This window comes from Rhamphochromis longiceps, linkage group LG7 (genome assembly GCF_057381845.1).
Source record: "Rhamphochromis longiceps isolate RC_006_pf linkage group LG7, R_longiceps_female_GT1.1, whole genome shotgun sequence".
In the NCBI taxonomy this organism is placed as follows: domain Eukaryota; kingdom Metazoa; phylum Chordata; class Actinopteri; order Cichliformes; family Cichlidae; genus Rhamphochromis; species Rhamphochromis longiceps.
In genome coordinates this window covers 68,030,209-68,050,560 of record NC_140563.1, presented here as the reverse complement: position 1 = coordinate 68,050,560, position 20,352 = coordinate 68,030,209, and the positions used below count along the sequence as shown (strand labels likewise).

At 43.5% G+C, this 20,352-nt stretch overlaps 3 protein-coding genes across 5 annotated transcripts in view; 1 reads left to right on the top strand and 2 right to left on the bottom strand.

Moving 5' to 3' along the window:
- Nucleotides 1–4,835, bottom strand: part of vps9d1 (VPS9 domain containing 1) — a 28,257-nt gene extending 23,422 nt beyond the window's left edge. The window contains exons 1-5 of the mRNA XM_085414968.1: nucleotides 4,678–4,835; nucleotides 2,690–2,762; nucleotides 686–883; nucleotides 350–521; nucleotides 27–138 (exon numbers count right to left, since the gene is read on the bottom strand). Of these exons, the coding sequence (XP_085271094.1) occupies nucleotides 27–138; nucleotides 350–521; nucleotides 686–883; nucleotides 2,690–2,762; nucleotides 4,678–4,770 (648 nt within the window). The 5' untranslated portion in view covers nucleotides 4,771–4,835. The remainder of the gene's footprint in view (nucleotides 1–26; nucleotides 139–349; nucleotides 522–685; nucleotides 884–2,689; nucleotides 2,763–4,677) is intronic.
- A 1,432-nt stretch (nucleotides 4,836–6,267) lies between these two features.
- Nucleotides 6,268–16,835, top strand: LOC146666835 (aldo-keto reductase family 1 member B1). Of its 2 annotated transcripts, XR_014912811.1 has the most exons (11): nucleotides 6,268–6,668; nucleotides 7,716–7,892; nucleotides 9,014–9,130; nucleotides 9,772–9,849; nucleotides 10,129–10,245; nucleotides 11,896–12,008; nucleotides 12,586–12,673; nucleotides 12,803–12,886; nucleotides 13,147–13,229; nucleotides 13,302–16,585; nucleotides 16,779–16,835. XR_014912811.1 is itself a non-coding variant. In XM_085414966.1 (10 exons), exons 1-10 carry the CDS (start codon nucleotides 6,579–6,581, stop codon nucleotides 13,333–13,335), a joined length of 981 nt encoding a protein of 326 aa, XP_085271092.1. In that variant the 5' UTR covers nucleotides 6,268–6,578; the 3' UTR covers nucleotides 13,336–16,835. The 2 variants fall into 2 exon arrangements, 1 of the variants encoding a protein (XP_085271092.1); XM_085414966.1 differs by having other exon boundaries at nucleotides 13,302–16,835.
- klhl36 (kelch-like family member 36) lies at nucleotides 13,948–18,919 on the bottom strand. Of its 2 annotated transcripts, XM_085414965.1 has the most exons (9): nucleotides 18,486–18,919; nucleotides 17,964–18,041; nucleotides 17,342–17,536; nucleotides 17,064–17,186; nucleotides 15,841–16,062; nucleotides 15,450–15,755; nucleotides 15,031–15,258; nucleotides 14,783–14,940; nucleotides 13,948–14,677 (listed from the first exon to the last, which is right to left on the bottom strand). In XM_085414965.1, exons 2-9 carry the CDS (start codon nucleotides 18,039–18,041, stop codon nucleotides 13,954–13,956), a joined length of 2,034 nt encoding a protein of 677 aa, XP_085271091.1. In that variant the 5' UTR covers nucleotides 18,486–18,919; the 3' UTR covers nucleotides 13,948–13,953. The 2 variants fall into 2 exon arrangements, with proteins under 2 accessions (XP_085271091.1, XP_085271090.1); XM_085414964.1 differs by lacking the exons at nucleotides 17,964–18,041; nucleotides 18,486–18,919 and having other exon boundaries at nucleotides 17,342–17,746.
- Nucleotides 18,920–20,352: the final 1,433 nt, after the last annotated feature.

Sequence of the window (20,352 nt, the reverse complement as noted above, 5' to 3'; positions counted from 1 at the left end):
GAGACGAGTTCATTTCCCAAACTTACCAAAGATGTCTTCTGGTAGGCTTGACCAGGTGTGAGTCTCGCCAGGCGAGCTTCGTAATTAGCTTTCAGCTTCTGGTTCAAACGTGAGGCTTCTTCGATGGGTGTCAGCTCCCTGCAGCGCACAAACGCATAAACAAACAATACATGACTCACGGCGCGCGTCAATTTAGATAACAAATCGACTGCAACACGTTTGCTGTTTCACTTGAAAACACTGTGCTTTTACAGGAATCCAGAGCAACTACTAAGTCTGTTCTTCTTTGTTTGTCCAGCTTCTATCACTGGAGCAATATTTCCTCTCCTTGATGAAAACCAGTCTTTACTTTTTGCCCGTGTCCTGCGACGCTTCTGCTTGTAGTTTGTGGAAGACTTCGGGAGGCAGGAAAGGTGAGGGCTCCTCGGCTTCGTCTGACAACAGCCTGCTGCGACCGCTCACTCTGGGACTCGAGGATTTATGGTCTGTGGCCACAGGAGCACCACCCACAGGTACTGTGACTGCAGTCAAACAGAGACCAAGAGCTCAGGCTAAAGACACAATGAGATGACGTAACACTGTGCAGCAGGTGACATCTCACTTGTGACTCCTGGCTCCAACTTAGCAGTGACTGACCAGTGTGTTTACAGAAGAGATGCTTCTGATTGGAGGAGAACGTACTCACCAGTGTCTGCAGTGTGAGAGGCAGGGACGACCGCAGTCTGATGGGGCTCTGGTAGGCCAGGTGAACCCGAAGAGAAAGCAGAAGCTGACAGGTCGGGGGGCTCGGTGCTCTTCCCTACAAATGACTTGGCTCGCTCCAGACACTGCTCAGCTAGGGTCAACATCCGAGCCACTTCCACTGACACCATCTCCTTTTCCACTGAGGCCAGAAAGACACATATCACGCCATGAGATGGGATTAATCTCTCTACTATACACAGGTCATCACATGGCATGAGAAAGCTGATTGAATTTCACAAATGGTTGATTAGTTCAAGCCTTGATCGGAATGATTAACAGTGTTGGAACAAGAGGATTACTGAGTAGCAACCCTTGATTGGTCCGGGTCACAAATCCATCGAGTCCAACACGCTCACATTCAGGTGGTACCCTTATGGCTTGCAGATAACACTGCTTTTTGATTGATCAAAGCAGCCACACAAACAGGTCATGGTGCCATGATTGCTGGTACACTGAGGCTACATCCGCACGTACACGGGTGTTTTTGAAAACGGAGATTTTCCATTTTCTTTCTTTTTAAAAATCCCGTCCACACGTGCAGTTTGGAAAAATATCTCCGTCCACATGTAAACGCCAAAAACGCAGTCAAACGTTGTCAAGAACGTGCCAAATCCTAGCCGTGCAGAAATGTTGGCCAGTCTAGAAGCCTGGGAGGGAAAGAGTAAACAGGGTTTTATGCAAACCTTCAGGACAAAAGCTTTGTGTTTTTCTGGAAAGGCAGCTAATTTTGTGTTACTTTTCAAGTACCTTCATCATTTCAAATGTTAATAACCAGAAACAGGATTTCGGCTGGTGTAGACTCACAACTTGGGAATGAACTAAATGCATACAGCATGCATAAATTTTAATTACATTTTTTGTTAATTTATTCAAAACTGACGACGCCTCTGCCTTTCTGAATGGATGGACAGTAACTGCATGTGTAAGCGTGTAAAAACTGCACACAGAGTAACAGCAACAGTTTTTTGTCTCATTGTAGAAATTCATCTCATGTAAACAATAACATGGCGCACAGCGTCACGTCAAACAAGGTGCACACCTTTGAGCTTGCGTGAGTAAATCTCCGTTTTCTGCGTCCACATGTAAACACAAAAACAGAGTTTTTTGAGAATCTCTACCCTGGCAGGAGTTTTTAAAAATCTCCGTTTTCAGTGATCGAAAACGCCGTTTTCATGTGGACGTAGCCTGAGATGATGAACAGATGAGCCTATCTGCCTCATAAAAACAATCAGCTTTAAACCCACAGATGTTAAACCGAGTAGAGCTTTGGTAACTGTGGCGGCCACAGGATATGATTTACCAACAGACTCCATATAAAAGATTCAATTATTGGCCATTTTCATGTTGTACATTTTTGGGCTGTAGCCCTATAGTCCCCTATTAAATCTGGACTATCGCACAGCGATGAAACTGCTCGGATGTATCCATGAATAACAAATGCTGAAACATTTTTGTTCCATTTTTGAGCATCAAAGATGTAGTACCTTTAAGAAACATTAATGCAGTTACATTTCATACTCTGAATGAGCTGCCACTTTCACATGTTGTGCACCTTATGAGTCCACTGCTATACAAACATTTTAAAGAGTTCTGAAGTGCAGGACTGCGGGAATTCTTTGATAATAACAAACAGCACTGATTTTTGGATCAGGAAGTGAGCAATGCTTTTTCCTGCTCTGAAGTTGTGGGCCTGACTCACTCGAGGAAGCACTGCTCCAGGAACTTTCGGTACGTCTGTATTGTCAGAGGTTGCTTCTCGTAAGGTATTAAAGGAACAGAGGAAACGGTCAGGAGGGTAGTTCTGCTTGTAAACTGGTTCATGTTCCGTGTTCAGTGTCTGCTTTAACAAGCACTGGACTGTTCGCACACTAACAGGTAAACTGAGCAGAGACCTTATACCATTATGCTCCTTCATCATCAGTCACACATTTCCTTCAGCTCTTACTCTGTGAAACAGCTTCCTCCAAAAGTGCATGTGATATGTAGTGGATGGTCCGGAGGTATTCACAGTAAGCTTCCTGCAGAGAGACCACAAACAGGCCATCAGTTGTTATAAGTACACAGGCTGCTGATAACCTCACACACTGGCATGCATCGCATTAACACATTAGTTGCAGTTTTTAGTCCCTCCAACTTTGATAAAGAAAGAGTTTTGTAACTCAGGAAAGCAGTTCAGCTTTGGACTGGTTACATGTGGTGCTGAGGATAATCTGTTTTTAGAGGAAACATAGTTGCACTTTAACCAGTACAAAGGATGCCCTGGGTCTAAATTCACACCTACTGTTTCTGTGCACCAGGACAGAGACAGACAGGTGACAGTGCCTACAGATTAGGTCACTGCCAGCTATGGTCAGGGGTCACCTCAACCCAACCAATCAAAACTTATAAACAACAGCGTTTATTTTGTTCTGCCAATAGAAAAATATATCACATGCACACAAACAGACTCCAAGGAACATATTAGATACTGCGCAGAGCCCTCAAACTCGCAGGCTTCCTGTAAAGGACCCGAGTTTGAGAACATCACCATAGAGGAAAATATATACGCTGATCAATCACAACTTTATAAACACCGACAGGTGAAGTGAATAATTATCTCTTCATCAAAGAACGTGTTAGTGGGTGGGATATATTACAGAGCAAGTGAACATTTCGTCCTTAAAGGTGACGTTAGAAGCAGGAAAAATGGGCAAATGTGAAGATTTGAGCGAAGGGCCAAATTGTGACCCAGAGCAGCTCTCTGATTTTTAAAATTTAAAAACAAATAAGCTGTTGTGGGGTGTTCCTGGTCTGCAGGGATCGGGGGGACAGTATCTATCAAAGTGGTCCAAGGAAGGAACAGCGACAGGGTGATGGGTGGCCAAGGCTCACTGATGCATGCGTGAGTGACAGCTGGCCTGTTCTGCTGGGAAACCTTGGATCCTGCCATCCACATGGATGTTACTTTGACAGGTACTGCCTACATGAGCACGGTTGCAGATCATGTAGACCAGGGATGGGGAATGCCAGGCCTCGAGGGCGGTGTCCTGCAGGTTTTAGATGTGTCCTTGATCCAACACAGCTGATTCAAATGGCTAAATGACCTCCTCAACATGTCTTGAGGTTTTCCAGAGGCCTGGTAATGAACTAATCATTTGATTCAGGTGTGTTGACCCAGGGTGAGATCTAAAACCTGCAGGACACCGGCCCTTGAGGCCTGGAGTTGGACTCCCCTGCCCTACAGACTCTCTGATGGCTGGAGCTTCTTTCAGCAGGACAATGCGCCCTGTCACAAAGCAGAAACTGTTCAGCAATGATTTGGAGCAAAACAACGAGTTTAAAGTGTTGACTTGAGATGGGAGCATCTGTGGAATGTGAACAAACAAGGCTGATCCACGGAGGTCCCACCGAAGAGCTTACAGGACTTAAAAGATCTGTTGTAAACATCTTGGTGCAGACACCAGAGTGCAGACCAGCTTCAGGGTCTACTCGACGGGTCAGGGGGCCACACGCAGGTGGTCACAGTGTGATGGGAAAACGAAAAAGAAACCACAATCCACAGAAGAGTGTTTGTTTCCTCTGCATATTTTAGCTCGACGTGTTTTGAATAACATGAGTGAAAATGCCAGGTTTGTCTCTGTTTTTAGACGCAAATATTCTTTATTATAACGCATCGTAAACACTGGTGTTATGCGTGTACAATAAACTTGATGACAATGCAGCAAAAAGGCGCTTTCATAGGACAAAACACTGAGGTGAGTCTCGGGATGGCAGTGAATAAATATCATTATTAATTAAAGGTAGTTTTGCATGTATAGATTAACGAGCAGGTTAACGTTATGTGGCTAACCACTGACAGCCTCCGCCCCCTCCCTCTGTTTACATCCCCACCCGCCGCTTCCTGTCCGCTTCCCGCTGCTGTGTCCGTGCTGTCGGCCCCCGGGGCTCACTGACCTTGTGTCTGTTCCCTCCGTCCAGCTGTATTGCCACTTTGGCCATTTTCATGGCATTTTGTAGTGGTTTCGCTCCGCTGTCAACTTTAGCCATGGTTACCCTGGTGCCCCTTCTTCGTTTTACGTTGGTTCCGCCTCTTCTTCCTCGTTTTTACTGGGTAGGCCACACAGCGCCCTCTACCGCTTCAGACTGTTTAGGCACAGTTCAGTGTTAGTGTTATCTAGTGAGACCAGGACATAGTTCCTGGTGTTCAAGGCTATGCACGAATGTGTCCTTCTGCATCAGACAAACAGTCTGCAGAAGGACGCAGTTTTCTTCTTCTTCCGGCTCCCTTTAGGGGTCGCCACAGTGCATCATCTGCTTTCATCTCACCCCAGCATCCTCCTCTGTCACACCAGCCCTCTGCATGTTCACCTTCACTACTTCCATGAACCTTTTTCTAAGGTCTTCCTCTTTTCCTCCTGCCTCTCAGCTCCATCTTCATCATCGTTTGCCCAGTACTGGCCCAATTATTGTTGATGCTTGTAAGATGTAATACACCTCAGTGTAAAACACAGAGTTTTTATATTTTGGCTTATCTACACATTAAACTTCATTCTGCTCGATAAAGTGTTTTATACATAAACTGTGGTGATTGTATTGCTTTACGCCATAAAATAAACCCATCGTCCCCATATGGGAACATGCGTTTAAAAAGAATTCCTTTTTTTGTGCTTATCGGGTTAGACTAAACCAAAAAGCATTTAGAAATTAGAATTGCATGCCAAACGAGAGCTTGGGTGCATTGCTTGGTTTTGGTTTTTGAATAGGAAAAACATAAAAAGCAAACTGAAACCATGCGGAGTGCAGTCATGTAAAAACAAAAAGCACAGCAGATGTTTTCATCATATTGAAACAAGCAAACATTTGAGCCTCTTTAAAACAGAACCTACTTGTTTGATTTACTTGAACAACACCAAAAACACCAAAAACCTGTCAGGTGTTAAAATTCTGAGTAAACGTAAGTACACCTCTGAAACTACTATAGGCTCTTTAGCATACAGGCTCAGATATCAGTTTCTGAAAATGTTGACCACTCTTCCAAAAACAACTTTTATGAGGTGGATTAGAAACAGGATTGAAACTGGGGTTTGAAATATCAGGTACAGCAAATGTAATTAGACAAAAATTACATCATGAAATTAAAACAAAAGTTATATTAAAACATGAAGTTGGTGTCATAAAATCAGTTTAATCCAAAAGTGAAATTATAAATGTAAAAAAAATACAAGCAATTTTAAAATAAGAGAACCACTAAGAAACAAGCACAGACGTGAGGAATTAATACGATGACAAATTGTATTAAATACAAAATGACATTAAAATCTGAACTTACAATAAATGACTTAAGAAATGTAAAATATATATAATTTTCATTTTAAAAAATGTGGCTGCACAAACCGGTGATACAAGATCGCCATCTAATGTGGAAGCGGGAACATTACAGTGGATTTGTTTTAGTGCAACTAAGGCAAGGTGCATGTGTGTGCATGCGTGTGTGCATGTGTGTGCATGCGTGTTTGTATTGCTATCACGATGGGAGAAGTGACCTTTGCAACACGTTCCTCCTCACTTACTATTTACAGATAAATACTACATGCTAGTGAAGTTCTCTGCATGTTGTCCAATAATTAACTTGTGGACTGATAGCACAGAAAGAAAAGGAAATGAGTGGGTGGAAGAGAAGAAAACCAAGTGAGTGAAGGTCAGAAACATGAGCTAAAGTAAAATCAGCAAAGAAAAAGGAAGGACACTGACTCAGCAGAAGCACTCTGAGGGGGAAAGAGGAAGAAGAAAGCCGTGACAGTGCGCGGTTGTGAACTGAGAGGCTTTTTTGTTGTTTTTCTCTTACAGTGGGGAAAATGTACTCTGTGGAGGACACACAGGTGGCCAGGAACGTTGAGCTGAATGACGGCTCTCGAATGCCACTGCTGGGTCTTGGGACATGGAAGGTAGCCCCATTTCTTCATCTGCATTTAACTTTGAGAAGTTGCTCAGTGTTACTGTGTTTTCTCATGTATTGTTAAGAGTTACTATATGTTTACTAATGCCTTCTAATACATGCATTTAAAGGCATACTTACTGATATTTGTGAAGGGAGGTGATTAGAAGGACTTGATTGTGATTGGCAGACATCGATCACTCTTTCAGGTGGCAGAGTCAAGTTTAATAATAAGACACATGCATCCAAACAGTGGTTTCAAAACTTTAGAGGTCGAAATTAATATTCGGACTTTATAATTACATATGAAGCCAGTAACTGGATCAAAGTTTTATCTTACATGTGATTTAACACATATCCAAAAAAGCCTTACATCAGGCAAACACCAAGCTCAGCCGTCATCGAGTGGCTCAACAGACACATTTCTACAAAGCAAACTGATGATTCTTATATTATATGATTTGCCACTTGAACCATTAACTATGGTTATCAGCAACTGATGTACATTTGCACACCACTTTGCTATCAAGCAGCAATCCAGATCCTCCATCCTGCTGTATCTGACACATAGTGGCGTGAGGTCACCCATTATTAGTATCTTAACAAGAAGTTATCAGCTAAGGTTAACATGCTTAGTTAGCAAGCTGATAAACAGCAGGGGTGCAATGCACGGGTAGAGACAATTGGTGCTAAGTAACTAATAAAGTAGTCCAAACCAAAACTGAAGCCAAATCTTCTTGGTTTGTTTGTACCGCTTAGCATGCTGTATCATGCTGTATCATGTGTGAGATAATCAATGGAAAATGCCCATAAAAGCACAGTAGAGAAGTTCAGTTTAGTGACCTGCTGAGAAGAGGCCTATCAGACATTGGCATGACTGTCACCAATGGTGCTGCTTGACTTCATGCACATCTGTGATGTTATTTTGACCCTCTCAACTTTGTATTATCTGTTGTATTATCTATCTCACACAAATTCTCTCTACATTGGTGTAAATGTGCCCAGGAACCAAGAGTAAGGTTAGCAGACACTAACTCTACTGTCCTGCTTGTTGCAGTCCTCTCATCTGTCCCCGACCTCGATCCAGGGTGCAGTAGAGACTGGCATCGCGGCTGGATACCGCCACATAGATACTGCCTACAGTTATCAAAACGAGGTGGACATTGGAAAGGCTCTGCGCTCCAAGATGCAGCAGGGCATCATCCGACGTGAAGATATGTTTATTGTCAGCAAGGTGGGAAAGTAGTTGGTGTTAGAGGTGGGACAGCATGAGGAGGAAGAGTCCGAACTTCTTATTTGTCCTTTCCAATCTTTTTCTTTTACTTTTTGTCTGTTAGATTGACCAGAAATGTCCTTCAACGCACATATTAAACAAATATGTAAGACTGCTTTCTTCCATTTGTGCAACATCTCTAAAGTTAGAAATATCCTGTCTCAGAGTGACGCTGAAAAACTAGTTCATGCATTTATCACTTCCAGGCTGGACGACTGTAATTCATTATTATCAGGAAGTCCTAAAAACTCCCTGAAAAGCCTTCAGCTAATCCAAAATGCTGCAGCAAGAGTCCTGACAGGGACTAGAAAGAGAGAGCATATTTCTCCTTCATTGGCTTCCTGTTAAATCCAGAATTCAAAATCCTGCTCCTCACATACAAGGTCTTAAATAATCAGGCCCCATCTTATCTTAATGACCTTGTAGTACCATATCACCCTATTAGAGCACTTCGCTCTCGCTCTGCAGGCCTACTTGTTGTTCCTAGAGTATTTAAAAGTAGAATGGGAGGCAGAGCCTTCAGTTTTCAGGCCCCTGTTCTGTGGAACCAGCTTCCAGTTTGGATTCAGGAGACAGACACTATCTCTACTTTCAAGATTAGGCTTCAAACTTTCCTTTTTGCTAAAGCATATAGTTAGGGCTGGACCAGGTGACCCTGAATCCTCCCTTAGTTATGCTGCAATAGGTGTGGACTGCTGGGGGATTCCCATGATGCACTGGGTGTTTCTTCTTCAGTCACCTTTTTTTTTGGACCCACATTGAGTTGATATTTCATTAGTTATTATTAATCTCCGGCTCTCTTCCACAGCATGTCTTTGTCCCATCTTCCTCCCCTCTATCCCCAACCAGTTGCAGCAGATGGCCCCGCCCCTCCCTGAGCCTGGCTCTGCTGGAGGTTTCTTCCTGTTAAAAGGGAGTTTTTCTTTCCACTTTTGCCAAAGCACTTGCTCATAGGGGTCATATGATTGTTGGGGTTTTCTTTGTCTGTAAAAATGAATTGAATTATTATTTCAAAGTACCCAGATTTATGCATCACACTGCTGTATGTTAATGTTTATCTCGCTGTGCTTTAACCTTTCTAGCTGTGGTGTACCCATCATGCCCCAGAAGACATCCCTGTGTGCCTCAATAAGTCCCTAAGTGATCTCCAACTGGACTACCTGGATCTTTATCTTGTGCATTTCCCTGTTGGCCTAAAGGTTGAGCAGAGATTTCCAATTCTGACAGTTTCACTGTCCTTTATTCTGCCATTCTTCATTTGGCTTTGACTTAAGAATAAGTTCATCTTCTGGAATAGTCGACCTTCAGGAGTCAACCTTGTATTCAATTCCCATTCAGGCAAATTGGAGATAAAAGCAGAGACTCCAGTGCAGTATCCATCTGTTAAACTCACTTTAACAATAAAGACATTCTAGGCAAATTTATTCAAGGAGCTAGGTGCTGGTAACCAAATCAGCAAGCATGAGCACCTCTGTAAAAGAAGACGTTGTGGAAGTGTGCTGGTCTAGAATATTCAGGTGTGTGTTTTAACAAATGCCAAAGAGGAAAGATATCGGCAGTGATCTTAGAGGAGGAACTACCCATCGATCTGGGAAGGTCATTGCTGCTAAAAACAGCTGAACGAGCTTCTGAAACGTTGGATGCAGTTTTTCTGCTTCTGCATCCTGGCTTAGGTTTTGTTAAATCGACACGGTGTAATGTGTCAGGAGTTGTTGTTCATGTCAGGTTGTATTTAAAAATACACTGCTCAAAAAAAGGAATGAAAGCCTTAGAACTGAAAGAGGGTGCACTGTGGGGAAAGATGTGCCATCTGTCTGATGGACTTTTATTTTCACTGCAGAAAATGGGTGATGAGCTTTTCCCAAGGAAGGATGGAAAGATAGTGACCTCTGACGTAGACTACGTAGATGTGTGGAGGGTAAGAAGATACAGACTGTATGCTTGTTTGAATAACAGCACTGAATAATCATATGAGTAAATGTTAATGACAGATAAATGAACCATAAATGATAATAAAATGGTCAAAGTAAATAGTTATGACCCAGATGTGAACTGTGAATCATATAAATACAGCTCCATGTATCATTTAACTAAATTCTTATACAATCTTTTACATTTTTATCTGTGATCTAACTGATATTAAAAGCTGATTTTTTTCAGGCAAACTAAATTGTAAAAACTTGTCTTGTGTTTGCAGGGGATGGAAGCACTGCAAGCCTCGGGGAAAGTAAAGAGCATCGGTGTGTCCAACTTCAGCATCCTGCAGCTGGAGAGACTCCTCGCTCTGTGCAGGGTTCCCCCTGCGGTCAATCAGGTACTGCAGATGCGTCCATTTACATTCGTTGAAGCTGTGAAGGCTCATTTCCACGAGCTCTACAACATCTCCTAGTTCATTTTGTAATTAACTGGTGTTTGTACAAAGATGTAGCATGTTCCCAGAGGTTTGTTTCTACGGTTACAATCAATCCCATTATATGTTATAGATAAAAAAAACTTTTCCAAAGCTTTTGCACCTAACTAGCCTCAGACGGTTCATCACAGAAACACAGCTTTAAGGTCTGAAACACGAGGCTTGATTGCACAATGTGTGCTTCTACAGTTTTGGCATAGGTTAATCTCTCTCTGTTACACACACACTCATTATCTTAGTGAGGACATCTCATTGACATTATGCTTTCCCTAGCCACTTACCCTAACCATCAAAAATGAATGCCTAAACTTGTGGGGACCAAAGTGCTGGTCCCCACAAGTTTAGTAGCCAATTTTCTGTCCTCACAAAGAAGTCTAAATATTTACACACACACACACACACACATGTGGTTGTGTAAGACATTTTATGAGTACCATTTCCATTCATTGTCAGTCTGTTTGAGCCAGTTATTAATTGCTAAGTGTAACAGCTGCTTAACTGATAGCTGATTTGAAATCGATCACTCTGATTGGTGGTTTTGGATTTCCTTTCATTTTCAGCCTATCCAGACCAACATAGCCTTCGTCCTTTGTGTGTGAGGAACAAGTTCAGATCATTGCAGTGGTAGCACACTGCTGCTGAGGAAATTCATTAGTGCTGTTTGCCTCCTCACATCACAATCCCTGCATTTATTTTAAATCAGAGCTCTTCATTTTTTTGTATTTTGCATCACTGTTGTAACACACTTTCCTAGAATTTGGGGTAATAAATGATTTAACATCTCTTATTTTTTCAGCTAGCTGTATATAGAATGTAGTCATCGTGGTAACTTTAACTGCTTTTAATGACACAGATGGAAGCAATTTAAAGTTAAGGAGATATGGTGCATTGAAATTTCTGCCTTGTCCTCTCAGACAGTCTGTCCCTCCTGACAGTGACAGGAGGGACTTGAGGGACTTCCATTAATAAAGTGGAGGGTTGTCCACTTTATTAATGGAAGACAAAAGTGCTTCAGGTTTTGTAGAATTTTTGAAAAAAGAAAAAAAGTCATCAGTGGGTTATTCAATTTGATCAGCGCTAAGATGCCTAAAAACGTTTATTTCACTCTTTAAAGCCTTTTAACAGTATCAGCTGCTAACACCATTAGCTTTTGTAGCTGACCAATCCAACCACCAAATAACAGGCTAGGTCCAGCAGCAGCAACAATCCCACTGCAGTTTCTCCAGAAATCAGTCCTGTTTAAGTCAGTCACTATCAGTCCTGAACTAAGTTGTCAGACTTCTTACGACAGTGCGGAGTTTTGGAAAGCCGTGTTTAGTAAGGACTAGTAAACATTTTTTATTTTCAATTTAGTTGCTCAAAGTTGGACTTTGTTTTCCTGCATTGGTGAATCAGTCCGGAGCTGAATTATTATGATTGTGCAGATTCTTCCGGTGTCGTGTTCTTTTTCTTGTGATAATGTCACATGTGTTTTCTGTAAAGTGAGAAATTGTGAGCTACTGAAACGTTTTAGAGTCTCGACTCGACTGTTGTACGTTTACATGTCGTCCACAGGTGGAGCTACATCCTTACCTGATCCAGACAGATATGATGGAGTTCTGCAAATCCAAGAACATTGCCTTGACAGCCTACAGCCCCTTCGGTTCACCTGGGAGACCCTCAGAACTGTACGAGGTCTTGCCTCATGATCCACACCGACAACCAAATCAGAAAAACAGACACGAAGAACTTTTTGTTCTTTAAATGTTTGAAACCTTTATTATATATACAAATATATAACATATCTCAAAGTCTGAGAAGATAAAAAAGAGATGTTTTTTGAATATTTTTAAAAGTTCGGCCAGTAAACTGACTCATAGGAAGTAAAGGTCATAACAAACTTGCTGTGCAGACTCTGGATCTCATTTTGATGAAGTGCAAACTATTTTATGGAATTCAACTATTGGGGTAGGGAAAAATAGATATAAAGTTAGCTCTACCAAATGGAAAGAGACAAACTAATATGGGGACACAAAAGAACCACTGAGATAAAATATATCTGCAACCTAAGAGGACCACACCATTATAAATAGTGCATGTGTTTATGTTTGTGCCATGAAAACCATCCTAAATATCAGGATATATTTACGTCTCTTTGTGGTCTGCATCTTTTAGATATATGCAGCTAACAGTAGCTAATAGCTACATCCAACAGAGGCCTTGTTCATCTCTTAACCCGTCTTCATAAATCCTTCCGTGTCACAGGTTAAGAGAAGACACAGATCCATATAAGCTGCTGGAGGACCCAGTCATTGCTGATATCGCCAAGAAGCACAAACGCAGTCCTGCACAGGTCAGGTTGATAAAGTGTGTGTGTGTGTGTGTGTGTGTGTGTGTGTGTGTGTGTGTGTGTGTGTGTGTGTGTGTGTGTGTGTGTGTGTGTGTGTGCACTCATTAGTTAGTAACAGTGAACTTGTCTCAGGTCCTGCTGAGGTACCACGTGCAGCAGGGTGTTGCAGTCATCCCCAAGAGTGAAAAGCCTCACCACATCCTTGAAAACACAAAGGTAAGAAACCATTGTCGCTCTGGTGAGACAAAGATGCTTACCACGATTTTCTCGGTGGGGGTATTAAACCTGCACTCTTTTTAACGACCACTAGGGGGCAGGCCCTCTGGTTGACTCACTGCACCATTGTGTGGTACAAATTGTTATTACACAAAAGGCCCCAGTTCAATTTCAGTTGACAGCGCCTCAGCAATTGTATAGTTTTAGTTCAGGAGTGTAGTGTAAGTATATTTAGAGCCTCGTTGTCGGTTTCCCTGCAGATCTTTGACTTCAGTCTGACTGAAGAAGACTTGAGTGCTCTGAAGGGACTGAACCGAGGGTGGAAGGCCTGTGAAATTGAAGAGTAAGTCAACCACCTTCCTGCTGTAGCTGCATTCTCCAGCATCAAACCAATGATTGCTCTTTTGTCTCTCAGAATCAAGTCTCACCCGTACTACCCCTTCACCTGAGAGAGAAGACGCCACAACGACCAGCGCTGGAGCATCCATCAGTGACCTGTTTACTAATAACGATGAAATGTTTAGAATGATAAGAGCCAATGATAAGCTCGCTTTTCTCTTTTAATATTTTTTTTAATTAAAGAAAAAATGTACAAATGCACAGACGAATACTTCTGAAAAATGCAGTAGTAATGAATGCAGCTTTTGCTTCAAAGGCAGAGATGACATCTTTTAAAAACATTCACGTTTAATCCTAAAAGCAAGAACAAAAAAAACCTCTTTTAAATGCAGCTTGTTCTGTTTCCTGTATTTAGAGGAATATCAAATCTGTGATTCTTCCCAAATACGCAACTTCTAGAGAACCTTAACCGTGCACAGTTTTATCTGTTTTAGTAGTCGACAGCTTAAATGTCAACAAATCAGGCTCATTAGCAGACGACTGACGTCTTGTTCCACACGCTGCACTCACATTATTTACAGTCCACATTTCAGTGAAACTACAGAGCACCAAACAGCTATGCAGTTATGAGACAGTCAGTGGCAGCAACAGATACAACACTGATTAAGTGTCAGATGCAGCAAGAAAAGGAGGAGGGTTGCAAAGCGGCATCCATACTCAGAGATCTATTACATGTGAATAAAAGCGTCAGCTGCACCATGAGGAGGTGTTGGCTGCCACTGAGAGTAGCTGATCTGCTGGGATTGTGGCTGAGCTTGACTCTGTGGCCTGCCTGCACTGTAAACAGACTGGAGAGTCGCAGATCCGCTGGTCACCGTGTCAGTCGTAGTACAGAATAATGGCTCCTCCATCTGGTTTCTGAGCTTCTGTGGCGAGGCTGACAGCGGCGGAGGCTTCACGGTGCACACGCATGCCGAAGCCCCTGCTATACATTTGGGCAGGTCGGGCCCTCTGGACCACGCCCCCTTGTCTAGGTCGTATACCTGTGTGGCTCTGGAGAACGCCATGCTCTCCCAGCTGAAGCCCCCGAGAACATAGATCCTACCTGCCCACACAGCGAGCCCCGCCTCGCTGTTGGGCAGCAGCAGCGGCGCAATCTTGGTCCACTGGTCGCCGCGTGGGTCGTAGGACTCCACCTGCAGGATGTCGAAGCGTTCCGAGGTGTCCTCGTGGTCATCGCTGCCTCCGATGGCATAGATTAGGTTGTCGAGGGAGGCCATGCAGTGCCAGCCCCGGGCCAGAGACATGGGTTGGCGTTCCACCCACACATCGCCATCCCGCAACGGATTGTAGCTCAGGACGTCCCGGCGGTATGGGCCGATCTGATAGTTGTGACCGCCCGAGATGTAGACGACGCCACGGTGGACTGTACCAGCGTGACCGTAAGTAAGCCTGCAAAACACAAACAGTTTTTTACATGTGTGGAGTGTAAACGCAGTCCTCACAGCTCAGCTATCAGAGATATTCCTCAATCAAAGAGGCGGAGTCAGCAGTAACCTGGGCAGTCCTGCCACGTAGGACCAGCAGTCCTCAGCAGGGCAGTAGACCTCCACTGACGACAAAGCTCCGGTATCATTCCTCCCTCCCACAGCGATCAGGTACTCTCCCACGGTCCCCAGGTAGAAGTCCACTCGCCGCTGGTTCATCGGGGCACCCTGCAAAAACACGCTGTTCGTGAGTCTGGGCTGCTAAACGACCTCAGACTATCAAAGCGGCTGGAGGGAGGGGACTTTTCTACACTCTACCCTGGTCCACTGGTTGTGGCGGGGGTCATATCTGTACAGAAGGTTACAGGCAGCGTCTCCACCGTTGTCCCTGGACGAGCTCCCGCCGGCGGTGAAGATGAAACCTCCCAGGACCGCCAGGCAGTGGTGACTCCGCTGGGCCGGCAGCTCAGTCTCCACCTTCCAGCTCCCTGTTTCAGCGTCCAGACAGGAAACGCTAGCGCTAAGCTCCTCCCCACGCTCGGAAACCTCAAAAAACAAGAGAAGTCTAGCTGTGAAGCTTCCAGGTTTCACTTTTCAGACAGCAGTGGAGACACGAGCCTCAAGATTAAAATACTAACACTGAAATCATATCACAGTAAGTGTCAGGTGTGAAGACATCAGATCTAAAGCAGGTTTAACATGATGTTCACGTGAAATCATGAAATCAGCTTCTGTACCTCTCCTCCAATGAGCAGCAGTCTCTCCACTCCCCCCCTCACTGTGGTGCGTCCAGTTTGCAGGAGTGGTTGAGCGCTGGTCCTGGCGTGGTATGCCAGCGCCTCCTCCACCAGGGCCTCACAGCCGGCCTCCTCGGGCAGCAGAGCTCGCACATCTGGAAGCACCCTGCTTATGAGGTCTGCCACCGGGATCAGAGGGAACCGAATGTGGGAGAGGAGCTGCCTGGCGTGGGAGGTCCGCTCGGGCGTCTGGCTGAGCCACTGCAGCGAGGCCTGGAGAAGCGCCTGCTCGCTGTCGTGCTGAACCTGGCGATGAAGAAAGGGGCTCTCAGAATGCTAACCGTGCTTTTGATTTCAGCTCGTCTGCTGAGCCGTGGTGAGGACGTCTCACCTGGCCACTGGAGAGGTAGGAGTTGAGTTTGTGGAAAGGAATGTCGCGCAGGAAGTCCGGGGTGAAAGAGAGCATGGAGAAATGTTTGAGGATGAAGCGGTCGACGAAGGCGCTGAGTCGCTCCAGGCTGTAGAGCAGCGCCAGCTGCTGCAGGTACAGGTAGTTGTCCTCGCTCACCTCTGTCTCCAGGAACTGGCAGCAGAAATCCACCGCTCGCCATACCTGAACAATGCATGAGTTTTTATAGGTAACATTAATTATCACCACCGATTGATTTTTAACAGTTAAACAGGTGATTTTAACAGGTGATTAAACCTCTCGCACTACAAACAGAAATTCTTAGAAATATTATTTTCCTGATAATTTAGTTTAAATGCTCCAAAAGGAGAAGTTCAGTCAAACAGGTCACCCCTCTAACTTTAAGCCTTAACAGTATCTAAACTGATGAGCTATAAAAAAAAGTATATTTTTCATGAAGAGAAAACTACTCGTGGAGATGAAAACCATTTTTGTATCAGGCTGTGTAAATGACCCAGATTATTTGTTTATTTGATATTTTTCAAACAGTTAAATCCCTGAACGAATTATACCTTATAATATAGATTAGACTCTTATTTTGAAATTCGGAACGGGCAACTTCCGGGAAGGAAGATCGTACCGCAACTGCTTGCCGCAGAAAGGATTAATGAGAAGGTTATCGTTTTCCATCCATCTTAAAATTAGCATCTAGCTGGAAGGCGAACAGGTATGTTTGTGTGTTGTACTTGTTGTTTACATTTCGGACAATTTGTAAATGTATTACTTGATTGTTAATAAGTTTATGAGCGATCTAGCAGGCTGATGCTAGCACCTCCTGTGCCTTTTCTGTGAATTGATTAGCATAACAGAAACGTGGTTATATCAAGTGAATGTTTATTTGTTTTATGTTATGATTACAGCTCTTACGATGTGTCTATGGCAATTTGTGAATAAATGGGTTGGAATACCCCACCATGGTCCATCCGTAATGATCATTGAGTGCATCGTCTGAATAAAGTCCGGCTGGAATGCTACAGGCTGTAAAGTATTTTTTTAATATGGGAGTCTACTGAGATTGACTCACTTTTAGGGTCAGCCCCAAGTGGCCATCAGAGGAAGTGCAGTTTCTGGCCCTTTCCCTCATCAGCCCCAGAAGCTGCCGCTTGGCCTGCATCGTTAAACCTAACAGCTCGCTGGTTTCTTACCTGCAGGAGGTGAGCAGCTTCCAGCACATAGTCAATGTTTCCTCCGTCCAGTGGCAGCTCGCCGCTGTACAGGAAGTCCACCACCGCCTTCAGACCCACGAAGGACATCCCGACCAGCTCCACCTGCAGATAGGAAGAACACATGCGTGTACTCTATTCCATTTACAACTTCAGTACAACTAAGATAGAAACAAAGGCTCCCACAAACGATCCACATTGATTTTAATATATTATTTTACGTACATAAATAAGCTAATTTCACAGCGTTGCCTGCATACCTCCTGCTGGTGCTCCTCCTTCATGCCCAAAGTAAACATAGCATTGAAATACGGGCTGGAGACCGCCAGCAGGGCTCGGTGAGCGGGGACGCGCTCGTCTTCAGCCACGAGGACCACATCGCAGAACAGGCCGTGCTGCCGCTGCTCGTTGAGGCCCTGCAGCAGTTCAGCAGCATGATCCACGCAGCGGAAAACCTGCAAACACAGCACAACATCACCCTGACCACAACTCCTTACTCCAAACGGCTGTGTGCCCGCTCCCAGGAGCCTCCTCAGAAACCTTGTTGATAAGAACCAGGCTGCCTTTCTTCTTCTTTTTGCCTGCTTACTTTTGCACATTCCTCCTGATTCACACCCCAGATAAAACCAACTGCTGCCAAACTTCAGTTCTTGGCACTCGCAGTGTTACTGTACAAGCAGTAGCGAGAGATCTGCAGAGATTTTCATTGTCTGATTTTGTCTCTCATGCTAGAAATGAGCTGACTTCTCAACTTACCAGAGGGATGAAAACAGTCCCCAGATCCTCTGCACTTTGGATAGACAACTGTCTACAACTATTAGTCGATTAACCTGAAGCTACTTTACAGACCATGCGATAATTTTTAACAATAATAACACTGACCTTAGACGATTCGCCAATCCGCTGGGGTCGACACACTCGGCTCGATTTGTCCATTACATCCCCCCAGGAAGGCATCATCTAAAGCACACGCACACAGGTTTTACTGTAATTCTCTCACAACTATTAACTAATTAATAAGTTACTCAAATAATGCATCACATTGTTTAACTGATTCAGTTATTTTCAAGAAAAACTGGAAGAAATGTTCTATTTGGAGTTATTAGAGTCAAACAAAACAAGAGATCTGAGGATATTCCCTTCAGCTTTGACTCTGATGTTTGATTTATTGCCCAGTAATAAAATAAAAATCGTTCATGTTGGTACAGGACTTGTAACAGTTCATGAGATCAACAAGTGTTTGGTGTGAGAGTTGAGTCTCATCTGAAATATGAGCTCTGATGCTTTAGATCACAGATATTATGAACCACATTCAGCTGAGGGTTCACGGCCCTTCCTAAACACAGGAAGAGGAGACAAGCTAGAGCCGCGGCTCTCGGGCCTTTAGCGAGATGAGGTACATACAGCTGAAAAGCCCAGACGAGAAACCGTGTCACTGCCGCAGAGCCACTGACAGCAGCGCTTCCAGGCGGACCTGAGGCGGGTCAGAAGGCGGCTCTTCTGTTATTCCGTCAGCAGCAGCATCTAAGGGTCCCGCAAGACAGCCGAAGAACAAACTGCTGCATTTTGTCCAGGAAGCAATAAAAATTCTTCAAACTTCGCTCTTCGTCCACCGTCTTCTTACAGAGACTTATTACCGGTGACACACGCTGTATTGGACCACAAAAACAGCTGGAGCAAGCAGCCAGGTGGAGTTAGCTTAGCCGCAGGTTAAACATCAACTGAACTTCCGGTTTGAGTTTTCAGAATAAACTCTTGCATGTTTATTTATTGGTGGGGTTATGTTTACAAGCTATGAGCTTACAGATGAATAGAAAATATATGTTTATAAACATTTGCTAATTTTTGTTGGAAGGAAAATATTTGCTTATTTTGTGTATTGAAAAACCAACGGTCTCTGAGAAGCTGAATAGATATTGAAATCTTTGGAAACTATAACAATAATAACAATAATACAACAACAACAACAACAACAATAATAATAATTATTATTATTATTATTATTATTATAGTAGTAGTAGTAGTAGTAGTAGTAGTTCGATTTACCAGACAAGATTAAAAGCTAAACGCAGTGTTCAAAAATAACTTCTCGAGGCTTTGTTTTATTTTGAAGTCAACGACTTTAGGCCGGATGTTGTTATTTACATCAATACATTATGAAGGCCATTGAGTGACCAATAACAACGCCAAACGGTACTGTGCACAAGTCTTGCGCCACCCGTCTTTTCTCTACGTTATACGAGCATATCGGGAAATAGAAAGAAAGGAAACAACGTTGCTAAAGATCACCTTCAAAAACATTACAAGTCTGACTCCTTTGAAACAAAAGGAGGTGGTTCAAGACTTTTGCACGGTACTGTAGATAAACAGCTGCTAAATGAATGAATGACTATATTAAAGAGATAAACGGAGGCCTATCGGTTTTATGATACAGTTAACCTCGATTAATAATCTGAAAGAAAACAATATTAGTTAAACAATGTGGGCCTGGACAGGTCACCAGTGCAGCACACTGGTAACCTGTCCAGGGTTTACCTTGCCTCCTAAATTTGTCAAATAAAGTTTGTCCCGTTCAGGGAAAATGAGTTACACAGAGAAAGGAAGTGGACTTCTATGAAAAGCCCCAAAAGCTATTGATAAAAGACATGATAAGATGATTTATTTTTATTCATTTATTTTTATGAGTAATATATTTATTTTGAATATGTTTGGTACACAGTTAAAACATGGAGCAAGTTTGCCTCTTTTACGTCATAGAGTTGACTGCACATGAGCTAACTGGAGACCAGGTAGGAGCAGGGTGCCCTATGGGAGGAACACGAACAGGTGGATGAAGTGCGATGCTGTGGGGAATGCTTGGCTCAGAAACTTGGCTCCTGGCTTCGGTGTGGCGATTACTGTGATGGAGTAACTCCCATCACGGCAGCAGTGTTCCTTGTGCAATAATGTTTAGAGATGCTAACTCTAGCTTCCTTGTCCACAGCAGCCACTTCTTTTTTTTTAACTCAGTGTTTCTGGTGCAAAAAGTAGCTTCTGTAGTGAAATGCGAATCTAAGAAAACTCCGAACTGTGATGTTTTGAAGTTAAGGCTAAAAAAAGACAAAAGTTATGAACAAAGCACCATTTTGTTTGGACAGCTCCTTAGTCGAAAGGCTGCTCTGAGAACAGAGGACTTTAAATACAGTTTCTTTTGCAGTGGAAAAAATGGAAGGAAGCAGTTCTGTCAGAAGGCCCCACAAGCACGGCCTTTCTGTGATTAAAGTAAGGACAC